This window comes from Malaclemys terrapin, chromosome 24, assembly GCF_027887155.1.
Source record: "Malaclemys terrapin pileata isolate rMalTer1 chromosome 24, rMalTer1.hap1, whole genome shotgun sequence".
Taxonomy (NCBI): domain Eukaryota; kingdom Metazoa; phylum Chordata; order Testudines; family Emydidae; genus Malaclemys; species Malaclemys terrapin.
The window spans coordinates 5545452-5565114 of record NC_071528.1 but is presented as its reverse complement, the minus strand read 5'-3'; the positions used below and the strand labels follow the sequence as shown (position 1 = coordinate 5565114).

Genomic DNA, 19663 nt, shown 5'->3' with positions numbered 1-19663 from the left:
CGCTCTTTGAAATAGCAAGATGCTCTTATGCCGCCGTTCTGAAAATACTGGTCATCAGCCTTGTAGATGTTTCTGCGAGGCCCCTCACCACAGCATCCAGGCCCTGGCGAACATTAGTTAATTTAGTTTGTCCGTGATAGGGAAGTATTTTCCCTGTTCTATAGCTGGGGGCACTTGGGCGTAGAAATGTCTTCCCCCTCCCCAGCTAAAGCAGAGCACTTCAGGTTTATCCTGCTGTAGGTGTGTGTTCACTGGATCGTCCAAATGTGACCTGCCCAGCGCTAGCTTGGTGATCAATGTAGATCTGCTCTGGGAATTATTTTGGGGGAGATCTAGGCCTGTGTGGTACAGGAGGGCAGACTGTACAGTACAAAGATCAAACTGGTACCCTCTGGCCTTAAAATCTGTGAATGTCTAAAACAAGGTGTTTACATGGCCCTCACTGCAACAGCATCTGTGCCCCTCACGATCTTCAGGATATTTATCTGCTCAACCCCACGTGTGACGCAGGGAGACTAAGTGACTTCCCCAAGGTCCTAGATTTCCTGACTCCCACTCCTGGTACCTTAGCTACCAGACTGCCCTTCCTCCCTCGGGGCGAAGGCGTGGGTGCTGCAGGATCAGCTGTAGAAATGAGAGCCTGCATTCCAAGCGGTGGCTGCCGTTTTCTGCAGTGGGGGAGCGCAGTCGTTCCCGCTGTGGGGGGTGGGGGAGTGTCCATGCGGTGTGTGAGCAGGTTGCCCGTTCTGAAATGAACCCAGCTGCTTCTTGGCCTTCAATTTCTCAAACATCCCCCTTTTCCTGCCTCTCGGCATCCCTTCCCCCCCCCCTCCCCCCCCAATCGAAAAAAACATTTTTAAAAAAGGCGACAATAAATTTCAGAATCTGGAGACTTCCCCCCAGCTCCATAGCTGGGGGTGATAAGGGAGTGAGGGGAGGGAGAATTCATGAAAACATATCCACAATTTTTGCTGATTTTGGAGGGGGTTTTCTCCCTCCGCACACACACATTTTGAAAAATGTTGACTCAGCTGCAGTTGGGGACTTTTCCCACCACTAGATCAGCAGAATCCCCCTCAGCTGCAGTAACATGCCAACATCCCAAGTTCCCTGTAAGCTGCACGGCCGCGCAGCAAGCTATCCAGGGCCGCGCAGGCACGGAGAAGCGCCCAGCCCAGCCCTGCTGGGAAGAGGAGCCCCTCCCCCAGCCCAGCCTCGCCAGAGCTGCCATGTCCGGGGAGGGGCGCCTCTCACCTGGTCCTGAGTTGCTGCGGGGAGACAGGGCTGGGAGGAGTCCTCTCTCCCCACTGCAGCCCTGGGGCAGCCTGCACCCCAAACCCCTCAGCCCCACCCCAGAGCCCACACCCCCAACCCTCTGCCGTAGCCCCAAGCCCCCTCCCGCACCCCGAACCTCTCATCCCTGGTCCCACCCCAAAGCCTTCACTCTAGCCAGCACCCTCACCCCTGCATCCAACCCTCTGCCCCAGCCCTAATCTCTCTCCTGCACCCCTCATCCCCAGTGCCACCCTAGAGTCCGCATCCCCAGCCAGTCCTTATCCCCCCACACCCCAATCCTTTGCCCTAGCCCTGAGCCCCCTCCCACACTCCAACCCCCTTGGCCCCATCCCCACCACACATCACCTCCATATTGGTGCACATAATAAAATACATTCCGCATGTGGACGTAAAAAATTTGAGGGAGCACTCGCGAAGTCCACCATCTCCAGCCGCTGGAAGGCAGCGCAGTCAGGGCAGAGATTTGGTCCATCAGAGGGCACAGTTGATCCACCCTCACTAACCTCTACATTCACCTTGGCGGGGGTGCTTCCTAAATCCTGCCGCGCTGTGGACCGTCCCAGGGGATCTCTCATGCCTCTTCCCCTTTCTCTTTTCTAGAACTACCCGATGCATTCAGGAGAAGTTAATGGCGGACTTTCCTCTGTGTCTGGCTTTCCCTCTGCCTCCACCCCTTATGGCGTGCCCAGTCATACGCCACCGATCAGTGGGACAGACAGCATGATGGGTATGTACATGGTTTGGCAAGTCTTGGGCAGAGGCCACTGAAATTTTCCACTCTCCCACTGCATGTAGGTTAATCCAGGAAAGGCAAACCATTGTAAATGTCTAATGCACAAGGAGCTGTGGGGTTAAAGCCACTGTCTGGGCCGTTCAAGAATAATGCTTGCGCTCTGTATGTCTGCATCACACCAGGTCTTATCCCTCGTGTGTCGCACGTAGGCCTGGAGTTACTCCACGAGACAAGAGATTTAGTGCGGGTTATTGCTACTGGATCATCAGGCATGATCTGGCAGAGAAGAAGGGGTGGGATCTGTGTGGTTTTGCACAAGTAACCCCCCCTCCTCCCCAGCCTCTGTGCTCAGAGGTTTAAGTTGCTTGTTGCTTTCCATCCATGCATGTTTTTTCACACCCAGCTCATGGGTCTCAGAGGGAAACTGGAATCTGTGCAGTCGCTTCTTGGAGGCGCGACCACTGAGCGAGAGGCAGAAAGGAGTTAAACCTGAGGCAGGTGGGGAAGGTGCAGGGGGAGACGTTGTTCGTCCAGATCAGGAGTAGGAATTTTCATGCTGCGTTCAAATGCCATTTTAAACCCCTGAGTGTTTTAATCTCTAACCCCGCTGAACCTGTTACAAAACCTGTTACTGAAATTAACTTCATGATCGCTGGGAACTGAGATTCCTGACCTTGATCGTTCTGTTTTGTAGAGAAACCCTTGTTTGGGGACAGGGAGGGAACGGGCCTAGGACTGGGGGGGCTTGGGGTACATCTTCAATACCCGCCGTATTGGCGAGTAGCAATCGATTTATCCAGGATCGATATATCGCCTCTCGTTAAGATGCGATATAGCGATCCCCGAACGCGCTCACCGTCGACTCCGGAACTCCACCAGAGCAAGCGGCGGTAGCGCAGTCGACGGGGGAGCCGCGGCCATCGATCCCGCGCTGTGTGGACCCCAGGTAATTCGATCTAAGATACTTCGACTTCAGCTACACTATTCGCGTAGCTGAAGTTGCGTATCTTACATCGATCCCTCCCTAGTGTAGACCAGCCCTTGGAAGGTGCCCTGTTAAACTGGGGTTTGCTGTGTGGGAGATGTTGAATGGCAAAGTGCCTTCGACCTGGCATCTCGTGCTAACATCCCTGCAGCTCCAGGAAGGCAGCGGCAGTGAATATTGCCTGCTCCCTGCTGTTCAGAGTGAGACTCTCAGGGCAGCAGCAGCCAAGGGAGATGTGGGAATAGTATAATTATAATAATATATGGAGATATGCCTATCTCATAGAACTGGAAGGGACCCAGAAAGGTCATCAAGTTCAGCCCCCTACCTTCACTAGCAGGACCAAGTACTGATTTTGCCCCAGATCCCTAAGTGGCCCCCCTCAAGGATTGAACTCACAACCCTGGGTTTAGCAGGCTAATGCTCAAACCACTGAGCTATCCCTCCCCCAGAATAAAGTGGGTCTTTTTAAAACTCTGAGAGAGAGACTTTATCCTGCCTTCAACTGCTGCCACTTTCCCCTCCCAGTCTCAGTAGGAGACTGTGCGCGCAGACACTAAACTACAAAGGTCAACTTTTCTTTTTAAGTGCCCCTGCGTTTTTCCAAAAGTGACCTGTTCTGATTTGAGCCTGGAGCGTGCTCCAGCAAGGACCAGAGGGGTAAGGGCTGTGTTCTCTCTCCCCCTACAGGCAACAGAGGAACCACAGCTGGGAGCTCAGGAGATGCGCTTGGGAAAGCATTAGCTTCAGTAAGTTTCTTGATCTGGATTCTTCCTCCCAACACCCCTCCGAGTCAGCAAGCGTTGGAGTGGGGTTGTTGACTTGACCATCTTGCTCCCTGCCCTGGAAAGGAGAGTTAAACGTCTCCACGGCGTGGTGGTTCAAGTGCTTGGAGCCACACAGCTCTCATATTGGGCTTGTTAACTGGCAAGGAAAAGAGGAAGGATGGCCCAGCAGATCAGGCCATATGTGTCCTTGAGAAGTCCCATAGTGTCTGCCTGTTCCCCAGCTGTAAAATGGAGATGATGCTCTTTCTCTCCCCAGAAGAAGAAATAAAAGATTTAGGTGCTTGACACTATAGGAATTGGGGCCATAGATACAAAGGGGAGGTGCTTCACGGTCACTCCTCACCACCCCACTGGGAAGTAGGGCACAGCGGGAGAGCTGGGGCTCAGAGTGACTTGCTCCTGGGCAGAGAGTTATAGAACCCAGGCCTGGCAAATCCCAGTCCAGTCCCCCTCCGCTGCCTGTGATACCTTGGGCACCGGGTGATACGGGCTTAGGTTCTGTACTCCAGGCCGTAGCTGATGTGAGGGGGGGTTGTTTACAGTTCAGTGGCCCCGCTGGGTTAGTGTGGGGAGTGCTGACTCTTGACCGATGGTCCGTGTCCGGCCAACTGGTTGCTTTCAGTTAGAGTTCAGGCCTCGCCTAGTGCTGCGTGCCACAGACCCACCCTGCTTGGTCCACCGGTCCCCAGTGCCTCACCCCATGCGGAAGCCAGCTCTGCGCAGTGCCTGCCTCCGCTGTCACTCCTTGGGGTCTCTGCTCCCTGAGGTCAAACACCCAGGAAACCTCCTCACGTCGCGAGCGCCCAGCGACGAAGGTGGCAAATGGAGGCGCTTGCTGTGGGGAAGGAGCTGGGGGGGGGCGGTGGGGAGGAACGCAGCAGTAGCATAGATACCGAGGTTAATCTGGCCAGCAGAGCGCTTGGGGGTGGGCCTGAGGAAGCATGCTTGTTGCGTAGATGGAGGGCTGGGGGAATTGATGAGGGTGACGTAGAGAGACTTGGAAGTCAATGGGATAGTGCTGTAGGTACTTGTGGCGCACGGGGGCGTGGGGCAGTGGAGGGTTTGCAGCTCTACAGGGCTGGGAACGCTAGGTTTCGAAGGTGTACTTAGCTAACTGTGCTTTGTTTCTCTCTCGCTCTAGATTTATTCCCCAGATCACTCTAGCAATAACTTCTCTTCAAACCCCTCCACCCCCGTGGGCTCCCCTCAGGGGCTTGCAGGTACGTGCTTGATGCGCTGATCTCCTGAGAACTGCTTGAGCAACACTTTTACAAACCTGATCAAACCAGTTTCATTTTAAAAAAAAGGGGGGGGTACCTTTTTTTTAAAAAAAAAGTTTAAAATTAAAAAAAAATAACCCAACTCCTATGAATTGCTTGGTTTGGGTGTGGAGAGACATCTTGTCTCCATAGTCCCCGGCCGTGGTTTTCAAAAATGGCTAGTGATTTTGGGTACCTGGCTTCAGGTGTCTGGAATGGACCTTCTTATGCTGAGCCTTCTCCCACTTTAAGGGGTATCTGAGTGGGCACCAAAAATCACTAGTCACTCCTGAAAGCCTTGGCTTTTGTCTCCAAAGAAGTGACCTGGCAAGAAATATTCTAGCCACCCGTGAGTCTTGTCCACGTCCAGTGATGCTGTGTCACGCCGAAGTGTAGCTTTGCTGCTACCTGGATGAAAGGTGCATCCTCTTTCCCTGCCGTCAGCCCCTTTGCAAGCCTCTCGTCGATGTGCCCTTTGAGCTGTCCCTGTTCTCTGGGAATTAAGCGTGTGCCTGTGGGAGGGGCTCCATGTTCATCAGGAGGTGGCTGTTCGAACCATTTTCAGAACCTGTTTTATACTGTGATTTTAAAAAATCATGGCAGCCTGCTCCTGGTGCCTGCTTCTGCAGAAGAGTAAAGCTCCCAGTTCCTGCAACTGGGAGCCCAGCCCGGATCGTTATTAGGTCTCTTGCTAGAAATATCTCAAAGTGTAAAGATGCAGTCGGCCACCTCTGAGCTCCCTTCTGTCGGACAGAGAGGGAGAGCAGTACAAAACTGTGCTTGTTTTCATGTGGCAGGACAGGCACAGCTGAACTGGCATCAGACCTTTCTGGGGGCATCGAATGGTTCGATCCCTCCATCTCGCCACTCTGGTAACATCTGGGGGTGATGCAGGTACCTGGAGGCTACGCCTCGGCTGTATCTAAATCCAAAAGCAGGCACCTGTGCAGGTACACCCACAGCATCAACGCCTGTGCATGAAAACACTGCCGGGCAAAGAATCTACCGTGGATGTTGACAAAGGCAAAAAACTTGGCTTTCTGAGAGAGAGGGTTTACAACAGGGGCTAAAGCACTGATATCAAAGTATAGCACTACTGGGGTGAGGGGGAACTAAGGACAGAACCTATTGTCTGTCTGTCTGTCTGTCTGTCTCTCTCTCTCTCTCTCTCTCAATGTGTGTTCTGTCTTTCCCAGATTTGATGCTTCACTTGACATTGGGGGTGAGGCTTGTTAGCTTATTTCTCCCCACAACCTTGAGTTTCCTATGGAAATGATGTCAGCCCCATAACCTAGCCCCATAACCCTTGTGTTGCCTCTTTGGTCCAACAGACGTATGTACATTTACACAGTTGGCAGGCCACGTGGGGGGCTTTCAACTGTTTGTGGTGTTCTAACCCCATCTAGTGTCGCATTTGAGGGCTGCATTTGAAATTATCCAATGTGCGATTTGTTCCAGGCACTTCCCAGTGGCCCCGAGCGGGCGGACAGGGTGCCTTGTCTCCTAGCTATGAAGGGACTCTCCACACGTTAGTAAGTATCACGTCAATCATTTCTACTTGGTTTTGTCTCTCCCCCCCACCCCTTTCCCGCAGTGAGCAGCGGTTCATGAAATAACACATTTATTGCTGGCTGGTTGGAAATGTGGCGGGGGAGTACAAAGGGGAGAACCATTGAACCCACCCCCATGGCACCGGTTATTTTTCCGAGCAGCGTCGCACCGCCGAATTACACATCAGATCTAGCCCGAGGGTCCACTGTGTAGTGAAGTGCTTAACACTGGAGAAAAGCTTTCAGTTGCAAACAAAGTCATAGGCATTGGCAAACCACATCGCCCAGACTAGTGTCCTGTTTGACACAGCTCGGCACCGGGTGCTTAAGAGAAAAGTGCAGGAGAACACACCCTGAACACTTGTGTAATAACCTATCCCAGCTGGGAAGCTTTCTCCCCAACCTCCAGTAGTCAACAGAAGTGTGTGAGGATTTACATCCTTTATATTTTTTTTATCCTTTCTGATACAACTCTAGATGTTCCTTTTATCCATATAACGGCTTAATCCCTTCTTGGAATCCCTCAGTGTATTGTGGGAGGGAGTTCCACAGGCTAACCACGCCCACTTTAAAGTTCCCTTCCCATGCAACAACACTTAGGCGCCCCCCAGCTTGCTGGCAGAGTTTGAGCACAGGGAACGTTACGGGGGTAGTAACCCTTCTTTAGTAGCCTTGTGGTGGTTGTCTGTTTTTGCAGCTAGTGGTTCTGTTGATGCACAGAGGCTATGGCCAGATGCCAGACAGGCAATGTTTTTCAATGTTAATGGAGTCTTCATTTTTCTCCACCACCCTCCCCGCCCCTCAAAGCAAAACAAAATGGAAGACAGATTGGATGAAGCCATCCATGTGCTGAGGAACCACGCGGTGGGCCAGACGGCTGCCATGCCAGCCAACCACGGAGATATGCACGGCCTGCTGGGATCGGCCCCTGGTCACAGCGCCTCAGTGGGCGGGCTCAGCCAGGCCTTCCCCACTTCAGTTATGCCTCTAGGGAACAGGCATTCAAGTCTGGTGAGTCAGGACACTGGTGGTGATGGTTGCGGTAGCGCTAGATGCCAGGGCCTGGTTGTGCTGGGAGCTGTACGACACGAAGCCCAGAGACAGTCCCTGCCAGAGAGTTTACAATCCAAGGCCCCATCTGCACACAGACTTGTACTGGTTTAGTGCAAACCACTGTGTGGATACCCTGACTTTGGTGTAGTTCAGTTTGGCAACAGGATTAAAGCTAATCAACTAAAGCTAAATCGAAATAAGCCACTGGCTTAAACTGAAATAGGAGTGTTTCTGCAGGGGGTTGCACTGGTTGGTTTCAGTGTGTACCTTGAGTTGAGTTGGACCGATAAGCCCTGAATGTAGGACTCCAGATCACAGCTGGATCCAGCAGTCAGCCTGGGGGAGCCCAGGTTGTCCATGAGATGATATTGGTCAGCATGAAAAGTGGAGGTCACATTGTTGTCCCCCTACTGGGGTAGGGGTGAATGCTTGAACATGGGGATCTCCAATAAAGCAGCCCCTCCTAGAATAAGCCCTCCAAGCAGGGATAAGTGGGGAAGAGAGACAGTAGACCCTGGAACCGAGGGGGTGTCTGCAGAATCGAGAGCGCTTATCACCAGGTTTACTTGCTGAGTGACTCCTGGGCTTTGCTCAACTGTAAGCCCTTTGAGGCAGGCACCGCCTACTCTTCTTGCTTACTGAATAATTAACCACATGAGAAGAGCGTGGCCCGGTGCCCTGCCTGCGCAGAGGGCCTGGACTCCAGAGTCCCCCCCCCACAGGAATAACTTCAGGATATTCTCGGCCTGTGCGGTGCAGGAGGGTCAGGCTTGATCACAAGGGTACTCTCCGGTCCAAGAGACTTTGACTCTGTGAACTAGTGCTTGAGGGGGGCTCTGTTCCCTTGAAGGGAGCAGGATCAGGGGCTTCCTGCCGGGGTGTGAGCGTGAGGAGGGGCAGGACACCCAGGACGGGGGGTGTTTCAAGCTTCCCAGGTGCTCTGTGCACACAATGAACGTGGATCTATTCATTTAAAAATAAGGCACCTGGCAACCTTTGGATTATAAGCTCCTCTGAGCAGGGACTGGGTTTCTTACAGTCCCCGGGTCTGTGAAAAGGAGCTCTCGGCACTGCTGAGATCTCCATAATAACAAGATCCACATCCAAGCTTTGAGAGGGGGCTGTGAGTTGCTCTCCAGCGAAGGCTCCTTCCCTGAGGGGGTTTGGCGGTGGTGGGGTAGCCCCTTGGAGACGCATCAGCCTGAATCACAGACGTTTGAGGTGCCAGCATGTCCCCTGCAGCCTGTGTCTCACCTAGTGTCTCAAGCGCCTTGGAGGATGACACAAGCGTAGTTCATGCTGTTGGGGATGCGTCCTACGGGTGAATTATCTGCAGCATGAGCTGGACATGCCGCTTCCCACTGAGGCTGTCCGTTCCCCGAGAGGAGCTGGTATGGAAGTAGCTTTAAGCTATTCCTCTCTACCTTCTTCCCACCCAGGCTTGGGGTGAGAGGGAGGGAGCCCGGATCAGGTTGGGTGTTGGAGAAAGGGAACACGTAAGTGAGGTGTTGGTGTTGGCCTCCTGGCTCCGAAGCAGGGATATTCGCTTTGAACAGTGCCTGCTGTCTCCTGGCTCTCCTCTTGGCCCTTAAAGGCTGCTCCGCTTTTTCTGCTGTAGGTGGGAGGAAGTCACCCCGAAGACGGACTGTCCAGCAACCCCAGCATGCTCCACAACCATGTTACACTTCCATCGCAACCCAGCTCGCTCCCCGATCTAAGCAGGCAGCAAGACACGTACAGCGGTAAGGTGGTGCCCTGCCCACTTCTTTGCTGGCTGGTTGACCCTGGCCCATCTGGAGTAAGATACCCCAAGACCTGGCTCCATGAAAAGCATAAGCCTAGTGGAGAAAACTGGGTGGGTGGGTGGTTCCCAGCCGCACAGCAGGCGTATGGGCTAGAGCAGGGAGCGTGTACCGGGTGTGAGCCTTTGGGTCAGCACCGCCCTGGAGGCAGGGAACGCTGCAGCTCCCCCATGGGCAATGTCCAGTAACCTTCCGTGATACGTTTTTCACGGTCTCTCGTTCTTAGAGCCCTGCCTGGTTTGTGGTTGCAGTTGAGTTCTGACGCTGGAGGGCATTTGGGGCAGGGTGGGAGGTAAGCTCCTGGGGACACGGCAGAGTGTATCTTAGAGTACGTGGACAGTACCAGCGAGGGGTGTGATTTCCCCTGCTTACGCGCACATACTCACACCACCGCTCACCAAGATAGTGCACGTGTAAAAAGCAGCGTGGCTGCTGTAGCGTGGGTAGTGGTGGCAGAGGCCCAGCCGATTGCATACCCACTGGTTCCGCTGCACATGCTGCCACAGCTGGGCTGTTCATACCTGTAGTAGCTCACCAAGAGCTAGCGCCAGTGTGTGTAGCGGGGAATCGGACGGCTAGCACGTGGTGTAGACGTAGCCATAGACATTTGGGAGAGAGCCTGGCCTTGGCAAAACCACCCACCCTTCCGTGCACCGTGAGTGGTGGGTGCAGAACGAGCGAGTCTGTCTGTCGGTGGCGTCTGTGCCTTGACTGACGTTAACCACGTGGCCGAGCTGTGTGGATGGAGGTGTCGAGAACTTTGCCTGCGAGGACTGGTCCAAATCCCAGCTGGACCAGCCACAGCCCTCCCTCCTTCCCAGGCTGATTGATTGAGTTCTCCGCAGGTTTTGGCGTGTGGGTCTCCGATGAGACCGTAACTGGCAAGGCCCTGCCTGCTCTGTGTGGGCCCAGAGACCCGGGAGCGCTTTATCCCGAGTAGGTGCAAACCCGAGCATCCTCTCTCCGTACCTGATGGCCTGCCCTTCTCCCCAAAGGTGGTTGGTTTGCATGGCTCTGTGCCTCTAGGCTATGAAGGGTCCTGTGGGATGAGAGATGCTGTGCAACTATACCAGGGTTCTCCAACCTGTTCATAAGTGTCAGAGGAGACGGAGATGTGTCGGGAGCCCGTCCGCAGCTGCAGCAAGAAACTTTTCCCCCCGACCTATCCTGCCCCAGTACGATCGCTCTCCAACGGCCATGTGCTGCTTTGATTCCATTGCAGGCTTGACGGGGCTGGGCAGAGCCAGCGTCTCCTCGGGGACCAGTGAAATAAAGCGGGAAGAGAAGGAGGACGATGAGAACACGTCGGTGGCCGATAACTCGGAAGAGGAGAAGAAGGAAATGAAGCCGTCACGGAACAGAACAAGGTGCTCTTTGAACAGGTCTCTCCGTTTATTCTGTTACTGGAGGGGGGGGTGTTGGGACAGGAGGGAAGGCTGGGGGGGGAGAGGGAGGCTGTGTGTGTGTCCTGTTGGCCTCCCTCCTGCTAAGAACATGATCACTAGCTGGATCCAGGGATGCTGTGCCAGGGCCCTGCCAAGTCTCCCAGGCTGCTGAAACTTTAGGCTCCTGCACTGAGACCAGCACTGCCCCGAGCTACCCCTGCTTCCCATGGGGGAGGAGTTTGAGGCCACCTCTTAGGATTTATGACACTTAGGGAGGGGGAATGGCGGGGCTGGGCCCATCCTCCTGCATCTTTTCCAGCCCCAGCAATGCTCCACCTGCCCACCTTTGTGGGAATTCCTAGTGAGCAAGAAACAGGCCAAGCACTGGAGATCAAAGCAGACTGCAGCCCAGCTGCCTGGATGGTCTCGGGCGTTAGTCATGGTTTTGTGTACCTAAGTCGGGGCTGTGCTGGGAACGGCCGACCGCTTGACTGATCTTGGACAGACCCATTGCTAGTTTGTCCGCAGGAGGTGGTGGAACCTGGGTGGTCTCTTCACTACACACGTCTGGGCTCTGTGGATTCTCTGTCACACAGCCAGTTACGTGGGAATAGCCCGACTGGATCAGACATGGGGCCCATCTAACCTGGTATCCCATCTCCAACACTGGCCAGCTCCAGCTGCTTCAGAGAGCTCATCAATGGGCAGTGACATCATAACCTGCCTGGAGGGGAAATTCTCTCCCCACTTCTGTCAGTTAGTGGCGGGTTCACGCCCTGAAGCCTTCCCCAAACTCTCCATTTTTAATCCTTTCTCTTCATGCTGACACTACCCGTGTAAACGTCCGTTCCTGTTTCTGGCCATGCTTAGATCATGTGACAGTGAGTTCCGGGGGTTAATTGCACTGCTCTGTTCTGTTCCTGTGAACTGTTCCTGTTTATTGGTTCGAAATGGCATCCTTTCCGTGTAATTGCGTCGGAGGGCAAATGGGAGTGCGGGGATGCGGTGCACCAGGGCTGGAAAGGTTCTAGTGCTGTGGGGAGGCGCGGGGCAATGCTCCCACTCCATAGCGGCAAAGGGGGGGCTTGTGGATAGATGACCTTCAATGCGGAGAGAATCGCGATGCGGCAGATGTATGTTTTGTGATGTGAGTTGACCAGTGCTGAGCGTGCACACGAGGAATGTCCCTGTCTCATTCTTATTTCAAACCATTAGTCAAGATGAGGATGAGGAGGACGATCTTCTTCCCCCAGAGCAAAAAGCCGAGAGGGAGAAAGAGAGGAGGGTCGCCAATAATGCCCGTGAGCGTCTGCGGGTCCGTGACATCAACGAGGCCTTTAAAGAGCTCGGACGCATGTGCCAACTCCACCTTAACAGCGAAAAACCGCAGACCAAACTGCTAATCCTACACCAGGCCGTATCAGTCATACTGAACCTGGAGCAACAAGTTAGAGGTCAGTGAGGCTCCCAGAGTGGTGATATTTTACGTATCTGATCGGCACGGGGCTGTCTGTCTCTCTACCCTGTGCCGTGGTGCTGTGCTGTTCTTCCCACGGCGCCGCCTTGGGTTCTCAAGGCCCTTTAAAGTGTCTCTTTTTTTTTTTTAAATTTATTTATTTATTTAATTTTGTTTATCTTTTGCATCCCTGCTATGCTCTCTGGTTTTGTTTTTAAAGCCATTGCATGTGCTGCATGTTTGTTTGTTTGAATGCACAGGGGCCACTTCCCTTTGTGGAAACCCGTGTGCATCTCTTAGTGCTGTCCTAACGTCTCTAGAACGTCGCCCTAGCTTACAACCAAGAGAGGTTTCCCTGCCACTGGGCCATAAAGAAAGGCATGCCTGAGAATGAAAGAACAGGAGATGGCAGTGTCTCCAAGGGCTGCTTCCTTCCCAATGGCAGCAGTGCTGTGCCCGTCCTTTCTCCCTCTTCGCAGCAGCTGTAGGAAATACACCCCCTCTCCCCCAATCCTGGAGTGGGGATTTCTGCTCTCCTCCGGTTGATGCTGTAATAGGCAGCTCTGACATCATTGTGCCTGCTAGGTAGCTGCTGATGCACCGGGGGAGAGCTGGGAGGAATTGCAGGCAGCGTTAGGTTCAGCTGTGCCTGGGAGGAGGCGTGAGGCACTCCAGTGGGAGGCGCTGGTGTTCGGAGTTGTGAGCGGAGAGGCAGAACTGGCCAGTGGGTGGAGAGCTCAGAGGCGAGGCAAGCCCTCCATACTTGGACGCCTTGTGTCTCAGAGCCTGCTGTCTGTGAGCAGTTGGATTCTAACCACTGAGGACCCGGCCACGGATGCCGTCCGTGTGTCTGACAGTCTGGGGGAGCTCTCTGCTGTTAGCAGCACCTCCCTCTTTACCCGACTTCAGTGGTGAGACAGACACCGGTTTGGTCCTGAAGCCATTCTCCCTGCCAGGCCTATCTAGTTCAGCATGTTCATTGTCCCCCCGGGGTGATTTTCCCAGGCGAAGTGGATCTCTGGGTGCAGTCAGTCCAGCTGGAGGGGAAGCTGTTGGATTTCTTTATTATTTTTTCTTATTGTTATTATTTTATTTCCTGCTCGGAGTAGCAAGGGGGTTTTGCTGCTTTTTCTGTAACACTTGCCGTGCATGGCTCCCTATTAACTTCCACCCCCAGTAGCCAGCGTTGCAGAAGCATCTGTGGCCAGTTAACCCCTTTCCTTCCTGCAGAGCCTTTGGTCCTATGAAACCCTGGTTTGTGCCTGGCTCCTCTCCCCCCTGCTGGCCTCTGCTGTTGCACTGTGATGCTGTTGGAGTCCTTTTGTGCCTCTCTTCAGTTTGTAATTTTTTGCCTTTCATAACGTGTATTTTTTCCTGTCGCCCTTCCACCCCCTCCCCTTCCTTTTATTATTTTTTTGTTCTGTTCTTTCCGATCTCCTACAGACAGTCCCCAGCCGTGACCTCTCGGTGGTCCCACTCTCTACCTTGTACTTGCTGCTTGCTGATCCAGACGGCGGGCGGGGCGGGCGGGCAAGAGAGAGTTGGCACCGTGTTCACTTTGGTCTCCTCACGCTTGTCCTTTTTTAAAGCCTTTCTCAGAGATGAAAGCCCCCGTCTCCTGCGCTGCCAGCCAATACCCATGCAGTGAGCTAGGGCGCTGGTCCCCCAACGCCTTCGTTCTCAGGGCCATGTCCCAGGAGAGAGACGCCCCCTTTCCCCTGAGCGCCCTGTCAGGCGCTTCCCAGACCGTTCCGTTCTGAGGGATGCCATGATGGCAGGTGGCTCCGAGCCTCGCTGTTGATGGGGCCTCTCACAATAGTCAGGTAGCTTTATTACGATGAAAAGGAACGCTGCAGTAGTTTAGAGGCAGCTTAGGTGTCGCTGTGGCTAGAGCTGTGCTATGAAACGGCCAGGCAACGCAGATCTGTGCAGTGCATTGGCCTGGCCACCGCTTCGTGGGCTCCATGAAGGGGGCTAGGTACCCAGTGCTCCGTTCCCCATATGGGACTGATTGCAGCTTGGTCATGCCCACCTGATGACATCCAGCAGCACTTGCAGAGCGCTCGTGGGTAGAGGGCAAGAGATGGCAGACGGATGCAGCTCTGTTGATGGCAAAATGCAGAAGGCTTTGCCTGAGTAGGAGTCCCTTCCGGGGAGGCAGGTAGTGAGCCGGCCGCTGGTGATGGGTATGACTGCGAGGGTTTCTGTGGGTAGTGTCAGAGAGTGAGTTAGGATTTCTGCCGAGGTAAGAGCCTTTGCTAGGTTCTGCCTGGGCTCAGGGAGATGCTGGCGTCTTTAGCCAGCTGAGAATCCAGGTGACAAGTATTCTCCCAAGGCCCTGGCACTCTCCCAGCAGTGGATTTCCTGGCACACTGATGCCGAAAGCCTGGTTCATGGGGATGGAGGGTCTGAACGAGCCAGGATAGTCAGGAATGGGACTAAGCAAAGGTCCCTTCTGTTCAGTCACCTTGCACCGCCGTACGCAGGGCTCCAGTCAGCAAAGCCAGCTTGTGTGCCTGCATTGCCGGATGGTCTTCTCCGAGCAGGGCTGGCACTGGCGGTGGGTACCTCACGGCCCCATAGCATCTGCTACCCTCTCGTGGCTGGCGGTCTAATCCCATCCGGCCCCTCTGGGGCTGAAGGCAGAAGCCAGACTCCAATTCAAGGCCCGGCCCAGGACAGTCTTCAGGCAGTTGTTCTTTCCTGTTAGAATTTTGCTCTGGGGGAGAAGATCGTCCCTGCATCAAAGGGGGGGAGGCGGAGGGGAAAGGCGCTGCAGATTAAGCCAAGCTCTTCAGGTGCTGCCAGCATGTCTCTGCGTTGCAGGCCACCCCCCAGGCCAAGACCAGTTGGTTTCTTGCTCTAGCAGGACGCTGCCAGAGTAGCAAAATCCATGAGATGCCACACGCAGCCTCCTCGCTCGGCTTGCAAGGGGCGAGGACTCCATGAGCTCATGACCATGGTTTTAAAGTTGTCAGTCACTCCTATCTCCAGCCCTAGTTTAGGCCATGTTAACAGTTTGGAAGAGTCACTGGTCCTAGGCTGGGGTATCGGAAAGTTCAGCTCCCGTATCCCACTGAATGCCAGTGGGATTTGGGTGCCCAACTCTCCTAGGCCTGCTTCTGGTTTAGGGTTTGGCAGGTTCTCCAGTTTTGTAAGCTGAAAACCAAAAACTTCTGGTTTTCGACTGAAAATTTTCCCACAAAGTCAACATTTTTCCATGCGAGGAACGTCCCGTTTTCTGACTCCATCAGAGGAGGTGCTCAGGGTGAACACGCTGATCGGCAGGCACTACAGCAATGTAAAGTATTGCTCCTCCCTTTCCGCCTCTCAGCCCCCACGCTGGCCCACTGTACTGTGCAGAGAGGTCGACCTGGTGCTGGCAGCACCTTTGCTTGGCTCTCCAAGATAAGGAACCCAAAAGCCAGGCTTGCTTTGAAAATTGGGGAAGTTCCTTTCTCCGTTGTCAATTGGCTTCTGCAATGTGAGGTTGACTGAGATTTTTGCAGTGGACACTAGTGGCACTACCAGCACAGCAACTGACCAGCCCCTGTCGATTACACCCTCCCTAACTAATCCCTGTGGTGCTGTGAACCCAGCAGTACAGACGAGGCCCTATCACTGGAGGACAAAGATCTGAGGGACCGGGAGAGGAGAATGGCCAATAACGCCAGGGAAAGGGTGCGTGTGCGGGACATTAACGAGGCCTTTAAAGAGCTGGGACGCATGTGTCAGATGCACTTAAAAACGGACAAAGCACAGACCAAACTGATCATCCTACAGCAAGCGGTGCAGGTCATTCTGGGCTTGGAGCAGCAAGTACGAGGTATGGTAACAGGTGACAGGTGCATTTTGGGACCTTTTCTCTTCCCATCCGTTTGTGTGTGCCTGTCTCTGGCTATGTATTTATAACTGAAGCTTTTGTTGCAAGGTTGAATGTTTGCCATTCCAGTGGGGAGCTGCAGTGGAAAGCACTTAGGCTGAGATTTCCAAGGCCTCATCTATGTGATCTGAACATGCAGTATATGGAAATGAGGCATCTGGACTCCACGTGGAGGCTTAGGAAAACTCAATCTTAAATATCTTCAGCCCACCAACTCTGACAGTGTCTTTTTTTAAACCAATACGCATTAAATTGGCCCGATATTCCTGCAGGGGAAAGACGTTTTGCTCTGGCAGGGGGTCCAGTGAGGTAACTGCTGCTGTTACATGGAGCAGAAGGTTACAAAAGGGCTTGCACTGGGGTTACTTCCTTGTGCGTTCCACTGCTTCTGTCTTGGGTCTCTGGGTTTTTTCTTTCGGATGCTGTTGCTCCTTGATGCGGTGGCATGAATTGAGTTTTTTCCCCACCCTTCCCCCTTGCTCTTTTTGGCCTAGAGCGCAATCTGAACCCTAAAGCAGCCTGTTTGAAGCGTCGGGAAGAGGAGAAAGTGTCCGGAGTAGTAGGAGATCCCCAGATGACACTTTCAGCTTCACACCCTGGTCTAGGAGACGGTCACAACCCCGTTGGACACATGTGAAGGTATCATCCTCTGCCCGTCAGGTCCCAGCACTCGACTGTGTATGTGTGTGTCTCTTTGAAATCTATGCCAGGCTCAGCGCATGTCCTTATTTAACAGCTTGGCTTTCATCCCTCACTGAAATTCACAGCAACCAGTGGAGCAAACTAAAATGCATGATTCTGGCCCTTTAACTTTGTCCATCACTTTCTGTAGGAAAATATTGCAGTAAAGTTAGACATCTCCTTTCATTTGTCTTTTTACATGACACACACACGGAAACATTTAATTCCTTCAGTTACTGACTAGGTTATGCTCTTATCTCCACCCCTCCATGACACCCCTAGGGACAATGTACTATCTACCTGAGTTCTATTGTTGTGCACAAAGAGCGTCCCCATACAATGGCTCTCCCTGGGTCAGGAACCTGAAGGCTTGCTAAAGCCACGTGCCCTGTAAGGAGCAATACAGCTGCTATGATGAGCAAGACACCGTATTTTCAGACTGTATTATAGGCCATGGATGCTTTACTCAGTCCCTCCCTTTGAAAATATAATCCCCACCCCCCATCCCCTGCTTACAGAAACGTGCAGTCCCTGTAGCCTCCTGCGTGTGCAGGCCATGTTTAAAACCTGCTCGCTGCGATGGGGGATTTAAAAATAAAACCGTTTCCTACCCTCAGTGCAAACTCCAAGCTTCATGCAGTGAGCTAGCACTGATGCTGCAGTAAAGCCATGTAGCACGACGTCCCCTCCCTGCTGAGGCCGCAGGCAGTACAGGCCCTGGAGACCACAGCACACGCCCGGCAGCTGATGGGCCAGTGCTACTGTAATTTAGCAGCTATTCAGAGGAGCTGGAGCAGTGCTGCTCATCACCCCATGTGCTCCCCAGCTCCCTCCGGAAGGTGCGTCCTGAGTGGTGGCATGAGGCAAGTCCCTGGGGAAAAGACCAAACTGAAATTCTGATTCCATTTAACTGAGGCTGTAACATTTTCTGGCCCGGCCCCATAGCCCTTTAAATGGGAGAGGTACATATCTAAAACCTCATCTCCCTTTGAGAGTTCGGGCACACTTAATAACGTCGGTCATCCCTCCGCACGCACTCGCTTCGGATGTTGTAAAGGCAGTTGTACAGTTTATGTGGCCCTGGTCTTCAGCAAAGGACACAGGCATGTTCTTGACTGTAATCACACAAAAGAGATGCTCACCCAGCCACAGACAAATCTTAATGGTGGCTCTTGGCTGTAACATCAGAGCGCTGGTGTGGACAGGAAGCACTGTAGTTACCTAGTTACAATTAGCAGTTCCACTCGCGGCTGTCACTCAACTGCTGTGCTGGATGCAGGGATAAACGCAAGTGGAACAGGACAGCGCATGTGCCTACTTGTTCTATAAAGCGCTATTTGCAGTGCAGTTGTAGCTATGTTGGTCCCAGGATATTCGAGAGACCAGCTCAGTGAGAAGTTGATCCAATAAAAGATATTATTCTCACTTGGGTTTCCCTCTTCTTCTTTTTCTTTTTTTTTTTTTTCCTCTTTTGTTTCTCTTTATTTGTAGATCTTTTTGTTCCCTGGATACAGAGATGGGTAGGAAGCAAACCCTCGGTGTGACCTGCAACCTTCTTGAACCATAAACTTTAGTACTGCTAATACTGACACACGAGAAAGGAGCCTGGCATGCTTTAAGGGGCGTTAAAAAGAAACAAACACTTGGTCAAAAACAAAACAAAAAATTGCCTTAAGTATAAAGTATGGACCCGTCAATACATATCACTCAGTTAACAGGGGGAGCGTCATGTTCTCTTGGCTTGGTCTCAAGCAGCCAGCAGCAAAATTGTGCCTAAGCTTAATATTTCTTTTTTTTTTTAAAAAGAACATTAGTTATGAGATTTTTTAGGTAGAACAAAATAGCAATGCCTTTTGGTTTTTTTAGCTTCTTTTGCATATGTTTTGTAAGCAACAACAAAAAAATTTTTTGTATAAAAAAAAAAAAAAAGTCTTGTACCCCATGCTTTTCTGCTGCTGTTTCTATAGTTGATGTTGCATCTTTAGGATCAACCAGAATATTAAAATTGTATTAAAAGAGACTGGATATAAAAAAAAAAAAGAGAAATTCTCAGATTCGGCTCTGAAAGCCACTACATACGAATGTAGCCACGGGGGGATGTTTGTTCCTTGCCTGGCTTGTACCTTCCATTGTAAAAACTCACATGCTGAATTCGTCATCTCTGCTTTGGCCACGTCTCAATTGGGGAAAGGAAGTTAAACAACAAAGCAAGTTACGGCAGCTAACATCAATGGTTCTCTGATTTCTCCCAGCCTCGGTAACAAGGACCCACCTGGGGGAGGGGGGGGGGGTCTCTGCAAGTTGCTTTTCATTCGCAGGGGTCCCTGGAGACTTGGGCTCCTTCGTGGGAGGTGAGAGTGAGAAGTGAAGAGGCAAAGAGCACCGCTGTCTTCTGGAGTTCCACTGCTAAAGCAGAACGTGTGGCCGTGATTGGCAGAAAGAGCTGCCAATAGAGAGAGAGGCTGGACCCAGGGGGAAACGGAGAAGCTGGGGTATTGGTAAGTGAAGAAGCGACATACCATGTACAGGAGAACCCAGGGCTGAGAGGGGGACACCTCGTTCCCACGCACCTGAGCAAATCACCCACCATCAGAGCCACTTCCATGGGAGGAGGGGAGAGAGACATGCCGAACAAAGAGAGGAGACAGAACAAAGATAGAGAGCGGGACCGAGAACAGGCAGAACAAAGACCCCAAGCAAACAAGGCAAAGAGAACAAAGAACTGAGTGTGGCGCAAACGAAAAGGCAGCGGGGCTGGAGGCTGTGGAGCAGCCCGGCGTGGTATTGGCCGT

General features: G+C 52.8%; 1 protein-coding gene across 10 annotated transcripts in view; it reads left to right on the top strand.

The window, feature by feature from the left end:
* Positions 1-18891, top strand: part of TCF3 (transcription factor 3) — a 118951-nt gene extending 100060 nt beyond the window's left edge. For 2 of the 10 annotated variants that reach the window (XM_054013551.1, XM_054013547.1), the window contains exons 11-20: positions 1897-2023; positions 3705-3763; positions 4944-5022; positions 6520-6593; positions 7419-7622; positions 9283-9406; positions 10689-10833; positions 15907-16133; positions 16685-16829; positions 18363-18891. In XM_054013551.1, coding sequence (XP_053869526.1) covers positions 1897-2023; positions 3705-3763; positions 4944-5022; positions 6520-6593; positions 7419-7622; positions 9283-9406; positions 10689-10833; positions 15907-16133; positions 16685-16827 — 1182 coding nt within the window. In that variant the 3' untranslated portion in view covers positions 16828-16829; positions 18363-18891. Of the gene's footprint in view, positions 1-1896; positions 2024-3704; positions 3764-4943; positions 5023-6519; positions 6594-7418; positions 7623-9282; positions 9407-10688; positions 10849-12066; positions 12306-15906; positions 16134-16684; positions 16830-18362 lie in introns of all 10 variants that reach the window. The other 8 variants (XM_054013550.1, XM_054013545.1, XM_054013543.1 and 5 more) reach the window with 6 other exon arrangements.
* Positions 18892-19663: the final 772 nt, after the last annotated feature.